General features: G+C 40.5%; 1 protein-coding gene across 1 annotated transcript in view; it reads right to left on the bottom strand.

The window, feature by feature from the left end:
• Window positions 1-18,104, bottom strand: part of ROS1 (ROS proto-oncogene 1, receptor tyrosine kinase) — a 75,271-nt gene that overhangs the window by 45,908 nt on the left and 11,259 nt on the right. Inside the window, exons 10-21 of the mRNA XM_086461272.1 lie at window positions 15,932-16,054; window positions 14,734-14,918; window positions 13,487-13,584; window positions 12,446-12,957; window positions 11,598-11,810; window positions 10,620-10,730; window positions 9,945-10,126; window positions 8,818-9,009; window positions 3,155-3,255; window positions 1,374-1,588; window positions 884-1,041; window positions 108-270 (exon numbers count right to left, since the gene is read on the bottom strand). Of these exons, the coding sequence (XP_086317398.1) occupies window positions 108-270; window positions 884-1,041; window positions 1,374-1,588; window positions 3,155-3,255; window positions 8,818-9,009; window positions 9,945-10,126; window positions 10,620-10,730; window positions 11,598-11,810; window positions 12,446-12,957; window positions 13,487-13,584; window positions 14,734-14,918; window positions 15,932-16,054 (2,253 nt within the window). The remainder of the gene's footprint in view (window positions 1-107; window positions 271-883; window positions 1,042-1,373; window positions 1,589-3,154; window positions 3,256-8,817; window positions 9,010-9,944; window positions 10,127-10,619; window positions 10,731-11,597; window positions 11,811-12,445; window positions 12,958-13,486; window positions 13,585-14,733; window positions 14,919-15,931; window positions 16,055-18,104) is intronic.

The raw sequence follows: 18,104 nt of genomic DNA, 5'->3' as shown, positions 1-18,104 counted from the left end.
TGACTAGCCCTGAAAGCCGCTCTTTCCTCTCCAGGGTTTCACTTGCTGACATAGATCTGGTCCCAGTACCCATTACAGGTGAGGAATGAGATTTAAAATTCTAGTACCTCCTTCAGGGGCTCGAAGGGATACAGATGTTGTTGGTCCCTTGCCCCAGTATGTGTACGGAGTGACAGTAAAATCAAAGAGTGCAAATGGTTCCAGCCAATCAACACGGTAGGATGGCACTGTTAGGTTATGGGGATGGAGGCACCGTTCACCCTCCAAAGACTGTGAATAAAATAAAACAGAATAAAATAAAATGAAACAAAACTTTTTTTTCCCTCTCAGAAAGGCCTTCAGTTTTTCAAAATTCCCCCCACCAAGCTGGTCAACGAAATCAAGACAGAGCTTCTCTTCATGTGAGTGATCGTTGTTTGACCAACTCCCGTGGCACTGTAGCGATGCGTAACAATCTGCTAGCAATCTGCCCTTTGCATTTAAAGTAAAGCTTGCCAAATGTGCTAAAATTCAGTGTAGACGAAGGCTAGATTTCACATTCAGGCAAAGGCTGTCCCACTGGCAGCTCAGAGGACACTTTTGTCTCTGAGTTACCGTGAAAGTCTTTCTCACACTTCTTTGAGCACTGGGAGCTCCTCGCCTGGCACTTCACACCCCAGCAGCTAGTCCAGAGCTACTGCTAAGCCCTTGTTCCTCCCATGCTGGTCCCAGTGACGGAAAAACAGGGCAGCTTGCTTTATATTTACAGTTTAGTTTGGTTGCTTGAATGATTTGTAAATGCTGGAGAAGCATTTACTGTATTTCTGTTTAAAAATAGATACATCAGCAAGTAGAGGCAGTAATACATGTAAACAAAAAGGAGGGCTTTCATGAATATCCTCACCTGTAGAGCTTTTGATCCCACGCAGTAAAAGACAGTTCCCCACTCCACATTTGTGGAGGGACTCCAAGTGATGTGAAAACTTGAAGAATTTCTTTCAATCCTGAAGGAAGACTCAGGCACTGAATGTGGAATCACTTCTGGTGCAAAAGAAAAATTTCCTGTTCATAAAAAGAGGGAGAAGTAGAAAGAATTTAAAGAATATGAGTAATAGGTAGACTTTCCAAACCTGACTTAAAACACTAAAGTACTACAGAAAATCCTATAAGATGTCATTAGATAGAAATTATTAATAACAACACCATATATTCTTCTTAGCCATACCCATCAGCTTTTATAATTGCACACTATCCAGGTATACACTGATACATTTATTAACAAGTTGTTGTTGTTCTTACCTTTCGTCAAATGACTAAAGACTTTCAAGAATGAAGAATTACAGGCTGCCAGTGAATACCTTCATTGAGGCATTTAGATGAAGAAAATAATGTACCTGGCAAAGGTTTAAGTGATGTGTGAACAAGGGTAAAGGCTGCAAACTCTGCTGGTTGTGAGAAGGGAATGCTAAGGCTCTGATTGACTTCCTGAGTTGTAATGAACTGAAGACTATTAGTCCAGAACAGACGACCACTGTAGTATCCCAGTGCACCCTGAGATATTTCTGAAGTACTCCATGCTGCAAATTCTGTGATGATGGCATTACCACAACTGTGAAAACATGCATGAAATTAGCAAACTGAAAACACATGTAACTGAAAACGCACATGTAGAGAGAGCAAGACCTGTGCAATGTTTGACACATTGATAAGTTTCTCATCATTTAAATTCTTAATATTTATGTAGGAGACAGGAAAACAATTCAAAAAGTTTTCTTTACATTCTCTAAAGCAGAACACTTTTCAGAAATATACGTAGCAGGAACACCTGCAAAAAAAAAAACCAAACTTCATTCCCTTGATTTCATTAAAAAACAATTATAAAATGGCTTAATACTCTGATGCATGGATGAAGAAAATTGAATATTTTGAAAAATCAGCCCACCTTCTCTCAGCAATTTCTCTGAAACAGTGGAGTCTGCCTCACAGCACGAGATTCATTCTACTTCTTTAGAGCAGGTCCCCAGATTAATTTGACCCTGCTAGTTTCCTTGATAACCTTCCATTATTTATTAAACTCTACTAACGTTTTCCTCCACCGGGATCACTGGTGATTTAATCTCTCTTGTTACTTCTATGTCAAAACTTAGAGGCCTTTTTTGGTACAAATCTGTCTTCTGGGCAAGAGATTAAATACGTCATAAGAGGCATCATTTTGCCATCTCAGAAATGTCTTTCAGCTTAGACACATGTTATCCAAAACAAATTTGGAAAAGCTTTGACATGCCATCAGGTCCATTAGAATGGATTACTTCTAATCTCTCTATTCTGGCACACCAGGGACAATGATTTACGGCTGCCAATTCATTCACGATGGAGCTGTATGTTCTAGCTAAAACTAATCAACATATTTTGATTCTTTAAATGTTTACCAATAATCATAGCAAGCCTAAAATCAGTCAGGAAATTCAGCTGATTCCACACAAAGCCAGCCTGAAACACACATAAATACAAGTACTGTTCCATTAAGCTTAAGAAGTTTAATCTAATGCTGGGGGGGGAGGGGGGGAAGGCACTCTACATATGAAAAGGAACAAAACCATAGTTTCATGAGCCACCACTGATCGTGCACTTGGCACATACAAAAAAAAATTACCATTTTTCTCGAGGTCTTAGTATATATTCCAGCTGACCCATAAATACGGTTGTGTTGTGGGTTTTTTTAACTTTGCCTTTCAGGAATAATGCAGCCATTTCATGCTCAGGATGATCAAGAGGAAAGCCTGCTGAGCACTGATTGCTCAGGTGAGAAAGTGGTGTCAGTTCAAGTCCTAAGCTCTGTGCAAGATGAACAAGTTACAGCTCTAGGCACTTGAAAACTGTCAGGTGTTGTAAACGTCAAGATAAAATAGACAATAAATGGTGAATATTTCCCAAAGCTAAGTCTAAAATTGATGGGCATGACCTTAGTTCAGTTAAGCTTCTGTACTATGTTTCTCTCGTAAATCCATCTCAACATATAGTTTGCCATCAGCTAGCTGTGATCATTAGCTCTTCCTTTTGTTTATTGTTAAATTAGTAACTAGTCTGCCCAGCATTGGACAAAAATTGTTTTCAAAGAGTAACACAAAAACTAGAAAAATTCAGAATTTCCTACCTCTGCTACATATTTACTTACCCTTCTTGGCAAAGAGAAACTCTGTATAGGTTTAGCCATAGGCTATCTTGCACAAGCCAGTAAAGAAAACCATAGGTGAGATCCAAAGTTAAACCAACCACCTAAGCAAAAAAGAAGGCAAAACGGCAATTTGAACACACCTTGACTTCTGAGGTAAAAGCCCTTAGGCATAACTTTGTCTAGACAGCATCATGACTAGCTCTTTATTGGCAAAAATAACATTACTACCATGAATGTTTATTCTAACACAAAAAGAGGTAACACTAGAAAATAATCAGGTCCTTGGTGGACACTTATTTATAGCAGCTGATGATTTTCTAGATAGCGTTTTATAAGCACCTGTCACAGTGTTCATCGCTGGAGCATCTGAGTACTTCAGATATGATGGCAATAGTGTATCAAGTGATTAGTGGAACTACCTATCAAAATTTCCAGAACATCTCTGGTATTTTAACTTTCTTTGTCTGAAGCAGGTGGTTGATATCTAGTCTGAAAGTCAGAATCACCTTTTGAAAAAAGTATTTCAGATCTTTTTTCTTTGTTTCCTAGCTTTGATTTTATGCATGCGATGTTTAATGTGTTGCATTCTTTATGGAAAATACATGCAAAATTTTTATTGACATATTTGATTAAACAAGTAATTCAAATATCTACATTTTGGTAAATCATTTATTATTAACTAAAGAGACAGGGAGGAAATAAAACAAACTTTCTGTTCATTACTTCAATATTTCATCTTCATTTAAGCTAGGTGAAATACTTTTGTTTATTTTTAACAGGATCTAATATTCAAAACAGAGCTTTCTTGCTTTTGCAGTAAACAACAAATTCGATACCATATGCAACAATAATAGAAATCAAACTTCTAATAATCTGTTCTGTGAATACTAAAGAATTTGCTTCCACAAATTAGTCTGCTAAATGTTATCAAGTTCAGTCTATGTCAAGTCATTAGCACAGCTTACAAGTTGTTAGGGGCCCTCTCAGAACATGTTTTCCAGCAGCTCTCAAACTTCTCATCCAAACACTAGTTCTAGTTATTCTTTTATAAGCTTAAATTTCTATTACGGATGTAAGTGGAGCAGCTTTTTTTTTTTTAACTCTTCATTAATAAACTGAAGAAGATGATGACAGGAAAGCAAATGCCATATCACTTAGTTGTCTGTTGGTCCTTATGTAATCACATTCTTGACATATTTCTGTTGGCATTGCATGTCAGAAAATCAAGGTTTGAATGATTGCTCCTGTAGGTTTTCCTGTTAAAAATAGCGCACAATTATGTATGTGCCTGAGTCTGTATTTAGTCAAATATGTTATATTTTATCTCATTTACCTATTTTCCCTCCTATGCTCAACACCAAATTACATCTTCCTGAATCTACTTTGCTTTTTTAAACATTTGGGTCTTCTTTCTTTGCCCCACTTTTTTTCTGCAACTATTACATTTTCCCATGGACGTGCCAATTTTCTTTCTCAAGATCCCTGTATCCCCGTTAATAAAAGGCAAAGAAATATTTGTACTATTCATCTTCAGGAGCTGCAGTAATTCAACACCTCCCCTCTCGTTGCTTCAAAAATAGGCACAATTTTTCCATTTCATGAGAGGTATTAGTCTCTGGACACGGTACGTAGTTGTGATCGTGCAATGTAACTCAACATCATAAGACACAACAGAAATTTAGCTGCTAAAAATACCCCTTGACCAGAAATATTAAGACACAACATCTAGAGGGTCCCAGTCCCTCCTGCATATAGTGCACTTTGCTTTTCCCCTATAAATTTCTTTTGTCCCAGGCATACTGTACTGTGTAAATGACCTTCTAAGTGCTTTGGAAATTCTGTGCCAGATCCTAAGCTGTAATACATCAGAGTAGCTCTGCCAAAATCAACAAAGCTATGCCAGTACGCACCAGCTAAGCTAAACAACTGATTGGAAAAGAAAATAATTGTCATAAAAGGCTTTAGTTCCTGCCAAAGAAATTAGACTTTCAAAGCTCTGCCTTCATATTTGTTTAGGAAACCTGTTGTCTCCACAGTAGTCTCTTCTATTCCTATCATTCAGATTTCAAGCTAAAAGGAGACAGAGCTGTATACTCCTGCAGATCCTGTACTGACCAGCTGAACAGCAATTCTTTATTAGAAAAACAGCTAGTAAATACCAGTAAGAACCAGTTATGTAGAGAACATTCTCTAACTGTTGGGTAACAGCAATTAACTATTACATCTGTGTTTTAATATTGAGGTAAGAGATACTCTTTTCAGGACAAAGGACTCCGTTCTGCAAGGAAGGTACATATCAGCACTTGCGCAAACATATATTTGTATCTTTATATGGTACAGTAATGACCAGCTTGATAATGTCACCATTAAATAATGTTGTACTGTCTTTTTTTTTTTTCTGATGGGTTTATTTTGGGCTTTATTTTCATAAACAAACACCTGTCAGATATAACTGGTCACTTCTCCATCTAAACATTTTTACTTGGCTTTTTTCCTGTGTGCATCATGGCAGGAGGCTGAGTTCAGGAAGTCAGTGTATAGATTAGGGGCAGCAGAGAAGCAGGAGAGGAGATGTTTGTTTGTAGGAGGTGTGAATAAGTGGATGGTTGAAGGCTGGTATCACTGACATAGAGAAAGGTGCAGAAAAAAAAATGACAGGAGCAGACAAGCAGTCTTACTGCTACCAAGGTTCTTGAAAACAACAAGAAATTTGAGGTTAGCATGAGGCGATTCAAAGAAACAAGCAGGGAATCAAAGGAGAAGGGCAAGGGAGGTGACATTTGCCACATAGAATAAACTGCAAATTGTCAATCCTTTGCAACAGATCACCCAGAAGATATGTGATAAGAAGATACGTGCTGCTGAGCTTGGACAGCATATCTTTTCCCATGAAGACAGTCCACACCAGCCAGCTTCCACGGAGAGGTGTGAGGCTAGTACTGAATGACACAGTGACCCTTTGCAGCACAGACATTTCTCTCTACATGTGACAAAAGTTTTTCAGTTGTTCTGTATTTAGGTTTCCAATATAGCAGGTGCCACACCAGAACCAGCTTTCTCCCTCCTTTCCATATCCTCATAAATGTTAACAGAGACCTGTGAGATCAGCTGGCCTTTCCGGATGTTAATTGCCTTTCAGAGACTAAACCAGGCCTGGCTGTTTTTTATAGTCAGAGAAACATCAACCTCTTTTGCTTTAGGAAAGGAGATTGAAATGTTCTGCGGAATGATACAAAGCTAACCAAGAGACATAGATCTCTAAAGTTTAGACAGGGTCTTGATAAAGAACCTGGATTCAGGTAAAATTGAAGCACAAATTGTATGACAGATGGAAAACAAAGGCCTCTTTAGCAAGAGCTGTGTTTTAAAGAAAGCTCTTGCAGCAAATAATACATCTGAGCTGACCTCTTCTGTGGCAGTCAAATTACGCCTCACTCCAGTGCTCAGGACGGAGGGTAAACAGGGTTTGAGGGTTTGAGCTGAGGAGCCTTCAGCTTTTGTTAGAGAGAGATTCCATAGAGTGAAAGCAGTGCAATAGAGGGGACAGTCCCTCAGCTTGACCTGCTCAGGACACAGCCTGGAAAAGTTTCAGAGGCTCACTGTGTCTGCAGTCCCAATTCCACTGACTCCCAGAGTCCTCAGTCCCTGTTATGGTAGTAAGGGATTCTCTTGCCAGGGAACTGAGTCATCCAGCTACAGAAGGAGGGAAGGGAAGGGAAGGGAAGGGAAGGGAAGGGAAGGGAAGGGAAGGGAAGGGAAGGGAAGGGAAGGGAAGGGAAGGGAAGGGAAGGGAAGGGAAGGGAAGGGAAGGGAAGGGAAGGGAAGGGAAGGGAAGGGAAGGGAAGGGAAGGGAAGGGAAGGGAAGGGAAGGGAAGGGAAGGGAAGGGAAGGGAAGGGAAGGGAAGGGAAGGGAAGGGAAGGGAAGGGAAGGGAAGGGAAGGGAAGGGAAGGGAAGGGAAGGGAAGGGAAGGGAAGGGAAGGGAAGGGAAGGGAAGGGAAGGGAAGGGAAGGGAAGGGAAGGGAAGGGAAGGGAAGGGAAGGGAAGGGAAGGGAAGGGAAGGGAAGGGAAGGGAAGGGAAGGGAAGGGAAGGGAAGGGAAGGGAAGGGAAGGGAAGGGAAGGGAAGGGAAGGGAAGGGAAGGGAAGGGAAGGGAAGGGAAGGGAAGGGAAGGGAAGGGAAGGGAAGGGAAGGGAAGGGAAGGGAAGGGAAGGGAAGGGAAGGGAAGGGAAGGGAAGGGAAGGGAAGGGCTCATGCGGCTGCTGAGACCCTGGCAGATATTTTCTTGAGATGAATATTCAGTCCCAGAGTTCCTTCACTGCGTAGGCAATTCTGAATCCTGCCTAATAAGAATGAGGAAAGTCCCTGGCATGGCAAATCCCACATGGTGGCAGATGCAAGATGGATTTGGGGAAGGGACCAATGATCTATGAGGCTTCATCACCGAACCAAGGTCTTAAGATACTTGATAGGACATCAGAGAGGGGTGAGTGGGAAGAAAGGCATGGGAGAGGTCAGCAGAGATACAGAGGTTGTCTGCAAGGACCTCTGAGAACATCAAAAAATCTCCAGGTAGGAAAGGGGAGTTAGTGGACTCCCAGATATTGCAGGGGGTTTGGTGAGCTATAGGGGGGAATGGCAGCTCTGTTTCCCCTTTACCAGCCTGTCCCTGCATGGGACCCACTATCCACCCTAATACAACTAAAACAGCAACACCTCATCCCTTTTTTTCCCCCCTATGCTCTTCACTTATTTACTCTTGCAAGAAGCCCCCTTCCCTTCTCCCTGAGGAGCTGCTCTGCTTTGCAGCAGCTTCTTCTCAGTCTTCTGGAGCTCCCCAGCAGCCTGGAGCAAAGAGAGAGGGGCCAAGCTGGGGCCAGGCCTATGTCTGACTTGGTCAAGGGAGAAAGAGAAGATGAGGGAGGGAAAGGGCGAGTTGGGGATGGAGAGCCTTGAAGACTCACAAAGCACAGGACTCGCTATTCCTGCCACTGTATGAGGGACAGGATCAGGCAGGATGGGGACTGTCAGTGACAGATCTGGCACCCTCACCAGCGCTGTGGCAGCAGCAGCAGTAGCAGCAAGTTGTGCCAGGCCACGGCAGGGGCCAGCTGCACTGAGCACAAGTAGAGCAGCAGCTGCTGGCTCCCCTCTCAGCACAGGCAAAGCCTCTCTGCAGGAGCACCTCTGCAGCCTGAAGCGCAACTCTGGTGTCCCTGGCAAGTGTCTAGGCCCAAAACTGGCCCTGTCAGGACCTGCAAGCTGTGTAGCGTCACAAAGCAGGTAGGATGCTATGGAGCTCTGGCTCCATATTTTGATGGGAAAGCCAGAACTGAACTGATCATTAGACTTAAGTAGTTTGGGAAAAACAAATAACTTTCACATATGGGAAGGAGCAGCACAACAACCATAAGGTCATCTTTAATGTCACATTTTATTGCAAGGGTCTGACTTTAGAACTGTGAGCCAAAGTCTTGGAACAACTATTATATGATTTCATTCTTACCCTGTTCTCAAAATGATATAAGAATATTGCAAGAAAGGCATGTTATTCTTCTGGTCATAACATGTTGATTTTTACAAGAATGGGCACTGACCATATTCAAGAGATCTAACCACTAAAACACACACCACACACACTCAAAAATAAAATAAAAATCAGTCACCTGTTTACCAGAAAACTGTAGCTGCTCTTGTAACATAAGATACTCCTCTCCATTCAGTCTTGTGCTCTCCACTGAATACATTGTGGCCCAGTACAAATAGCCATTTACTGAATCCACTACTAGGTCCTTCACTAGAAACACAACATGAGCCACAACATCCATATGGCCTCCTAGCAGAGATTTTCTGTAGATCTAGGGACAAAAAAAAACTGCTTTTAGCATCATACCTGAATCATCAGCCATTGAGTATACATAAGTGCCTTTTCCACAGCCGTTTATCAGAAGCTTATGCAAACCTTAGGCTTTCAAAGCCTAAACCTTTCACATTCAAAGTACAAGGATGAAGAATAAGGCAAAATTATTAGTTACAGAAAGTAACAAAAGAAAAAGCTGAAATATCTCTTCCCCTTGGCTTTCCCAGTTTTGGCAGCCTTCTGTCTGACAGAGTTTCTCACCCACTTCATATTCACTATTCACAAGTGTAAATGAGGGTGCAAGGCAGTGTGAAATCTGGCCTCCTAGTTCCAGTTTTTAAAACAGCTTCTGACTTTGCACTTAGAAGAAATGAAAGGCATAATTTGACAGCACTGCATAAATTAGCACTGCAATTTTGAAGTCAGATACTTTTTAAATAATTCACATGTCAATGTTCCTGATATGAAGAGTGTACAAAGTGCAATTGTTATTTTTTTTTTTTTTTATCTGTAGCTATCTGCAAAGTATCACAGTACAGAGGCAAATCTCGAAAATCTCTGTGTAAACAAATCACGTCAAATTTTACTAAAGTCCATCTACTTCTTAGCTGAGATCAACTTGGCAGCCTCCATTTTCACTGTCTTCACTTATTTTTACAATGCTGAATCCAGCAAAACTGTTGATAGCTTGTTTGATTCGCCTGTTTTGCACCTGGAATTCAGTATCCTGGTGAACATTTTACCCCAAACTTTTTTACAACTCTGAAAAACCACACAAGGGAAGAAAGGCCTCCTTGTTCTACACTATAAAAGCAAAGGTCCAAACACATCTCAGATTGCAAGAAGTAAGGGTTATTTTCCCAAATACTGTTTTACAGTCTTTCTTGCTGGCTTTAGGGTTCTTTTCCTTTTAAGAACTGCAACTATACCTACCGTATTTGCTTTGCCAGCCCAGTACAAACATTGACCCAACCAATCAAAGGCCAACATCCTTGCATTTCTGATGTCAGATACGTAAGTATTCTCAGTGGTATCCTCTCTTTTGTTCAATGACCAGGTCTGAACTTTCCCCATGGAATTAATCCAATAAAGAGTGTCATTATACCAGTCGAGGTCTTGAAGAAAAAAGGGAAGATACTAAGCATTTCACAAACATGTAAATAAAAACCCATATGTTTTTAAATAATAAAAAGTAGCCAGACACTTCAGTTTTTTAAAAAAATAATACAAATGAACAGTTAGGCTCAGTTAACATGAAGACAGATATTTTCTTGTAGGAATATAATGTACGTATATATAGCCCTAATGGTTATAAATGTATGACATATATTGGGATGCTAGAGGCAGAACTGTTTAGTTCAGAGAGTTGATTTTAGCTCTGCTGTAACTGTGGTGGTCAGTAGGGTTTCACTAAGGATTAATTTGATCCATAAAGTAGAAGAAAGAGGATGGGCACAAAGGCTTGGCTCAGTGAACTTGGCTTGCTTCACTGCACTGCACTGCATTTGAGTCTAGACTGCTGCAATGAAAGCTCTCATCTTTCAGTTCAGGAGAACTAATAAATGCCAACAAGATGCAGGAGCAGCATGCAGTTTGTTTAGTATTTACCTGAAATATTTCCTATATGAGGACAGAGGAGTTCTCCTGGCCCGTACCTATCCAACCGCTGCTTCCAGAGGCCTTCAGCCCCCACTGCCAACATATACGGTTCTTCTTCAGCTGATAAAGAAAGGAAACTGCAGTTGTGCACACCAACAAGCAATTGATGTTTAATATATGCGTTTCAATAGCAGGGGTTCCTGTCTGGAAAGTTACAGGAGCACAGTTAAAACTGCCCCTACCCTAAGGAATAATGGACAAAGAAGAAAGGCGTGAAAATATCATAATGTGAGAAACTCAGAGATTCAGAGCAGGTTTCAAAACAGAACAATAAGGCAATTTGGAGCCCTATTAGATGCTTAAAAACCACTGTGGGTTTGGACTTGGCCTTACCGAAGTCAGGCAAAAGTCACCCCTAATCTCCAGTGCCAGTCCAGTGCCTTAAGTTGAAAGCTACTTTCCCCTCAGACATAGGTTATTACGGGTGAACTAGTTTTCAAAAAACATTCCAAAGATCTGCAAATCTCAGACATTGTTCACACATCCATTTCCCCCTTATCTATGCTGAATCCAAGGATTTTCAGCTATTAGTGACCCTGCACTTTCCCATAAACTGTCATTAACTCCCAAGGCACTGCTCAAAAAATTTCTTCATAGAAAGTACTTTACTGAGCACAGGAAAGGAATAACACCTCTTGTGCCTTTGATAGTGTATCAAATAATGTGTTTGATAGTGTATTTTCATTAGAAAAATGTATGTAAGTAGTAATAATAAATACATAATATATAATACCATTATTTTAGTTTCAGAATCTTGCTACTCTAACTAAAAGCAAATTTACTTATCCTGTATTCGTCAATGTTTCTAAGACAATCCTTGTTGTCCCCTTCATTTTGCAGTCTTCGCCCAAAGCCTGCGCCTCACAGGTGGAAAGCTGTATGCATAGTTCATTCTTCATTTCTTCTGGGTGACAAAGCAGTTCTCACCTTCTTCTAAAGTTGTGCCTCTAAATGACTCCGACCACGGCCCTTCACCAGCAGGAGACACAGCTCTGACTGACACTTCATACGCTGTGGAGCTGGCCAGCTCCTTCACTGTAAACCTAGTGTCACCAATGTTTGAGACAACCCATTCCTCCTCAGATGGATGCTGAGATGACACTTTCACATCATAGGTCCAGTGCTGCCAAGCAGATAGACCTGTGAGGTGCACACAATCATGTTATTAGAGAGTAGATGGCTGTAACAGATGACATGCATACTTTGAGAAAACTATACTTTGGAGACTCGTTTCAAAAATGCCAGTATCAGTGAATTAGGAAAGGGATACATTAAAATTTTACATTTTCCTGCTCTGGGACCAACCAAGAGTAGTGGTTTGATCCCCTGTGAAGAATGAGGTTGGAAGAACCAAAATTTTCCCCAACCAGCTAATTTTCTGCTTTTCAACAACACATACACAGAGGATAGAGACCACAGCACAGTCACTAACAGTCACTAATCAAAAGTCATTACAACTCTGTCATGCATTTTCTGTGTGATATCGGCAACCAGTATTACTGCTACTCCATACCGTACTTAAGATGGAGCCTTGCTTAAAATTGCATGCAGATGACAAATGAGTTAGCAGTATAAACTTTTATTAATTTAGTCAGACAATTTTGCTATTTTACTGGCAAATATTGGGTTAAATTGTCAAACTGAGGTAATTCCACATCTTTTAGCAGGATCGGCTATGGAAATCACCAAAGCCCAGCATTAGGAAAAGGAAACCAGGAAGTTATTCCTCTAGAAAGAAAAGGAGTGGACTTTCAGGAAGAAATAACTGAACTTACTGGTTCCAATACTGTGTTCAGGTGGTCTCCAGCTGATTACTGCTTGGTCCAATCCAAACAGCGCTGTGACAAGCCGAGGAGGAGTTGGTAAAGGAAAAGGCTGAGTTGATGCCCCATAGAAAATCAAGTTGCTAAAGCCAAAGTACTCTGGATAGGCCAAATTGCAATCCGCTACATACTCATTGAAGCTAGAGCTCCCCACTGGAGAGAACTCCTCACGGAAAACTGCCCGGCCATCTGTGACAGTAAATGTGTTATCCTCATAAACGAAGCTCTCCATGTCATTAAGTGGCACGTGTGATCGCAGCGTGTGAAATTCTGAACCATCAAGAAAACCTGACACAAAGGCCTGTTCTGTTTTGTTGAAGAAAATAAGTCTCTTAGATTGGAAGTTGATCATGAAGTCTCTCAGAGCACTGGATTTCACTACTGCTGAAGCTGTGGAGGCAGTGCCAGGAAAGAGTGGAAGGTTTGCTCTGTATATACCATCCTCCAGGAGACAGAAAAGATAGCTGGTCATGGAGCAAAATAGATCCAAATAACTACAGTGCAACATGAGTCACAAATATTTTAACAGCTCAGAGATGTGCCTGTCTTTATGCAGACAATAGGAAAATGCTTTTGATGTTATTAATATACATCCTAGGATAATTAAGCACATCACTTTTTACCTTCTGGGGATTTCGATGGCAGATTATTGGAGAATATTCTTCCATAATACCTCAAGTCTTAAGCATGGACATTTAAAATGTATAGAGCTTCTTATTCATAAAAGCACTGAATGTCTGAAAACCAAATTTCTGCATTGGAAATACTCTATCTCCTCTACTAACACCCTAGGGAAGAAAATGCAGAGAACAACACTGCATGGTGTCACTCTTGTTCCAACTGTTTTGTAGTTTGTTATTTGTTGACAGTTGCGCTTTTGTTTTGGTAGGGTAAGAGTTTGAGACAGGAACCTAGATGACTAATGAAGTGAAGAATATTAGAGAGGAGCTTTATAGCACCTTTGACATAAAGTGCTCAAAGGAGGACACTTACCCATTATAGGGATCAGCTATAACCTTCCTAGGGGATGTCACATAAAGAGGAGTGATGTCTTCAGCTGCTGTGCAGTTCTCTATATGGCAGACATGTATCTGGGGAATGAGCAGAAAAAGTGGTCATGCACTCATAGGGTGTTTGCTGACGAGCAAACAAGCTGGCCCAAGATTTTTTCAGTGGAACCAGACAATGAAATATCTCTCTCACAATCCTAGGGCCTTCTGGGCTCCTGTGTTGTCAGTCACCCAAGCATAACACTTGTACACAAGTATGCATGCATCCATGACAGCGTACCCTGAAAGAGCTGTCTGTCAGCCATCCTCCTCTTAACTTCCTAGCTCTAAGCTGGAGGTAAAAGCCCAGTTTGGAGGGTATAGGCAAACTGTACTTTGAAAATGATCTGGCAGGGAAGGGCAAAGAGGGAAGTAAGTGCTTTTCTGATCCTGGGAGCAATACCTTGGGAATTCTCTAACCTGCAAGGGATTCAGAAATCCCTGCCATCAGTCTGCTCGTCCACAGATCATTCGTATCTTTTTACCACTACCACTTTTCCCGCTACCTGTTACCTAAGCAGTAAGCAAGAGATCAGACACGGCAAAAGGATTGTAAAACATCCCCCGCTAACCATTTAAGGCAACTTTCTAGTCCTTTATGCATTAGAAGACTGCAAAGGTACGTGCAAAGTCTGACCATCAGTGTAACAGATGTTTTATGAGTAGGGAATCAAGTGCAAGGTTGCCATCTACATATTTACTTCCAGTTGAAACAGTTTAATCTGAGCTGTCATCACTGGTATGAAGCACTTTCTCTCTTGAACATCTTTTGCCAGTTATGAAGAGCATTATAATCACTCACTAGTTATCTGACCACCTTCCTGAGGCAGAATAGGACCTGAACAAGCTAGATGGAGAACCATGTAACAGAAACAAAGTTGCTTATGTTGGGTACGAGGTCAGTCTCAAAAACAAAGCAGTTAAAACCAAAGCTTGTTATGTCCTAAGGAGAAAAATAAGACAAGGAGCCAGAGTTACATACAGCCTGTTTGCTTTAAATATGACCTGATATTCAAACCTTTCTTCTTTTTTAAAACTCTGAAATACGTTAATATTATTAAAGTAAAAAATCTATTTCTATAATTATATTTTGTGCCACATATCTATACATAAATCAGATTTTCTTATGTAAAATTAATCTCAGTAATGGTTCAAATTAAATAAAAAATTAATTAAGCCCTAGAGAACTACCTTTTCACTCATGACAAAGTATATCCTCTGGTAAAGCCAATCTACTGAGACGGATGTAATATTCCCCCAGCCAGCATAAAAGAGCATTAGGTCAGATGCATCAGACATATTTGCAGCTCCTTTCACCCAGATGGAACTCCCCTCAGAAAAATAGACAACTTGCTGATAAACATTCACAGAAATTCCTAAAAATAGAAAGATATATGCACACAGATAATATAAGAAATATGTATTGGATTTTCAGTTACTTTTTCTACTTGTGTTAAAAATAAGTATTTTTCAATCTGTAACCCAACGTCATTGGAGAAAGGTTAACTGGTTTTTCTCCTCCACTTCTAGTCTTTTAGATAACAAGGAAACTTCCCCATTTGCTGTGGAAGTGACATAATTATAGACAGATGCCCTTCAGAAAGGTAATCAGACAAAAAGAGGGTATGTAATATGCAAACCAGCTAACACCGTTTGCCTCTCTCCAGGGTAAACAGATGCAATTGGCATCTCCTCACAAAGCGCCATGCACTCTAGAATTCAAGATAGGCATTGTCTGTGCCACCCCTGTATTATCAAAGAGTATTTAGTCAGGGGCATCATTTGTTCTCTGGCATCTTTGTGGTTCTGTGAACTTCAGTAGATAAACTAAGATTAATCCACATTGTCTCCAAGGACCAAATACAACACCAATGTAGATAAACATAAGAGTGGTGAGTAATTTGAGATAACATGGTTGTCTGGTGACTTAGGCCACTAAATGCCTTGTTATAGGGCTCTGCACTAGCTAACATACTAGCATACTTTACAGCCAGTATCTTTTGGCACTTCGTATTATTTAGTTCTTATGTACGAACCACTTCATTTTCCCATATTCATGTTGAGAAAAAACAGTCATTAATTGTAGGGAAACATCTGCTTTGGCTTCATCTTACCTCCATTTAGATACCTACTACGTAAAAGTCCAGCCCTGAAGTATCTGCCTAGATTCAGTGAAGAAAAGGTTGCACTAGGGAGAACAGTTCATCCCTTCCCACTGCCTGTCATTTTAAATAGGTCAAATCATGTCCTGAAAGTTCCTATTTGTCTCCATTGACTATAAAGGAAGGCTTGATACTGTCTCAGGCTAGGTGAGGGGCATTCTGTCCTTGATGAAGACAGAAGTCTAAGTCATACTTGAGGAAAAAAGAGAAGTCCGATCTGATCTTACCTGTAATGTTGTGGTGTACAATACCATTTTGCAGGCACTGGGCAGATTCGAGGAAATGTTCTGTGTATCTCTTCCTTAAAGATTGGTTTCTGGATAGGAAGAGCCATGTTGCCTTTTCCTTAACTAACAGACAAAGAAACTCAAATTAAGATAGGTGACTGCAGCGCAGAGGAGAATGTTGCTAACTCAGATACAGCATTAATAGATATGCACATACACATGCACACACACATGTATGAATATGTTCTTACACTAGCAAGGACAGACTAAAACTTAAACTCTTTGGGTGATGAAAGTGATCAGTTATTCACCATTACCGTGTCTTCTGGCTCGTCACTCAGGGTGAGAACGCACCCCATGAATTTCACACCATCATTTCCTGTAACAGTAGTGAGTCCCTAGGGAGGGAAAGTAAACTGGAGCAAATGAGGCCCTACAGACTCCTGTGGAGTGCTTAGAAGGCACTAAGACATCCATGTGACTCCAAGATCCAGCAGAAGTGGGACATTTAAACCCCCTGGGCCCCTTTGAAAAGCCCGGTCAAACTAGAGTATTACCTGACAGAGCTGGGAAAGAGCAAAGCAAGTATGTTTGTTTCATGTATTTCGTCATGCTGACCAGTAATTTTTTCAAGCAACAAGGAGATTTCACAGATAATAGTGATAATGGGATAATATGATCTGCTTCAAAGTTGATAAATTTAATGTTTGGGGGGGTTTTCTAATAAGTCACAGATTCTAAAGTCAAGCAGGAGAGCTTTGGTCACATAAGCTGACTTCATGCTTATACAGGCCTGAGTAACTTATATAAAAACCTCTGCAGTAAATCCATACCTTCTGTCTGGGCTAAGCATAGCCTTGGGAAAGACAGCTAGTCTTGCTTCTGAATCTCAGATCCCTGAAAATCTAGCACATCCCCTGTTAAACTGATTCACAATGTAGTTACCTTCATTTTAAAAAGTGGTACACTATTTTGAATCTGAATTTGGCTAATTTCAGTTTCCAAATAATGCTGCTTCTTTTTTCTCTCTAGTTTAAACAGCTGTGTGCTCTCAGATATCATTTCCTCCTATGTGTATCACAAGACTGTTATCGAATGCTGTCTTAATTTATTCCTGGATAATCTGCATAGATTGAGCTGCAGGTGTTTCTCACATGATGCTCACACCACAGGTCATTCCAGTGATGATGTCTCCAGAGCAGAGTACAAGAGGCAAATATCACTTCCTTAACCCTTTTCCAATGACATTTCTTGCAATCTAGCCCAGAGATCAGATTCTTTCCCTGATTCTTCTCAGGGCTCAGATCCACACAGCTCAGTACCTGATAGAGTAACACTGTTTCTGAACGTAATACGTGAGGAAGGGTTGCTCCTGTTCACGTCAGCGCAGAGAGAAACCGTGTGCTGGTGCAACTCAGGGGAAACCAACTGGAGTTTTATGTGGTGACTAGTAAGGGGAGGTGGGATGGTTCCCCACCCTCCCAGAAGGTGTTTTTTTTCGGGGTAGGCTTGTTTGTTTGTTTTTTTTCTGCCTTAAATTAATTGGTTGTTAGTTGGCTTGACTTAATGAACACAGTCAGATGTACCAGTCTGGGCATTTCACAAATGGCACAAATGTTTATGGCTCAGGGTCAGCCAACCCTAGAGCAAACCTCCTCAGGGTCTCCAGATAAGGACACATCAGTGTGCCCAAGCTATTAAAAAAAAAAAAAAAAAAAAAAAAAAAAGTCATATTTTAAAAAGCACTAGTGAAGCTATAAGTTCAACTTCTCTAATCAATAGCAGAAGACTGGTGATTCAGAGACAGATTGAAGTGTTTGCTGGAGTTGAAGAGTTTCCAGGTTATTGACAACTGGATTTCTTCAGGAGGAGAGAAGAGTCATTTGTTTTCTTTTCTAAAGACACGTTTTGGTAACACTGTTTTGATTCTCACCTGTGCTCTATCACAACATGTACCTTTCTCTGGACATTAATTAATATTTCTGCAATTCTTTGAGTGATACCTGTAGTGTATCATTACTTTCATTATTAATTAGTTAATATAGTAAAATAAATACAGCCATGAAACAGCAACAAATATTTCGCGTGGGATAATTGAGGATGTTTTGACAAATTAATTTTGTGTTAAGTATTTAATGTTAGAAGAAATACATTTGTTTGTCAGCTGTTAAAA

The sequence above is a fragment of the Leptosomus discolor genome, chromosome 2, assembly GCF_034619465.1.
Source record: "Leptosomus discolor isolate bLepDis1 chromosome 2, bLepDis1.hap2, whole genome shotgun sequence".
NCBI classification, from domain to species: Eukaryota; Metazoa; Chordata; class Aves; order Leptosomiformes; family Leptosomidae; genus Leptosomus; species Leptosomus discolor.
This window is presented reverse-complemented; position numbering and strand designations above follow the sequence as displayed.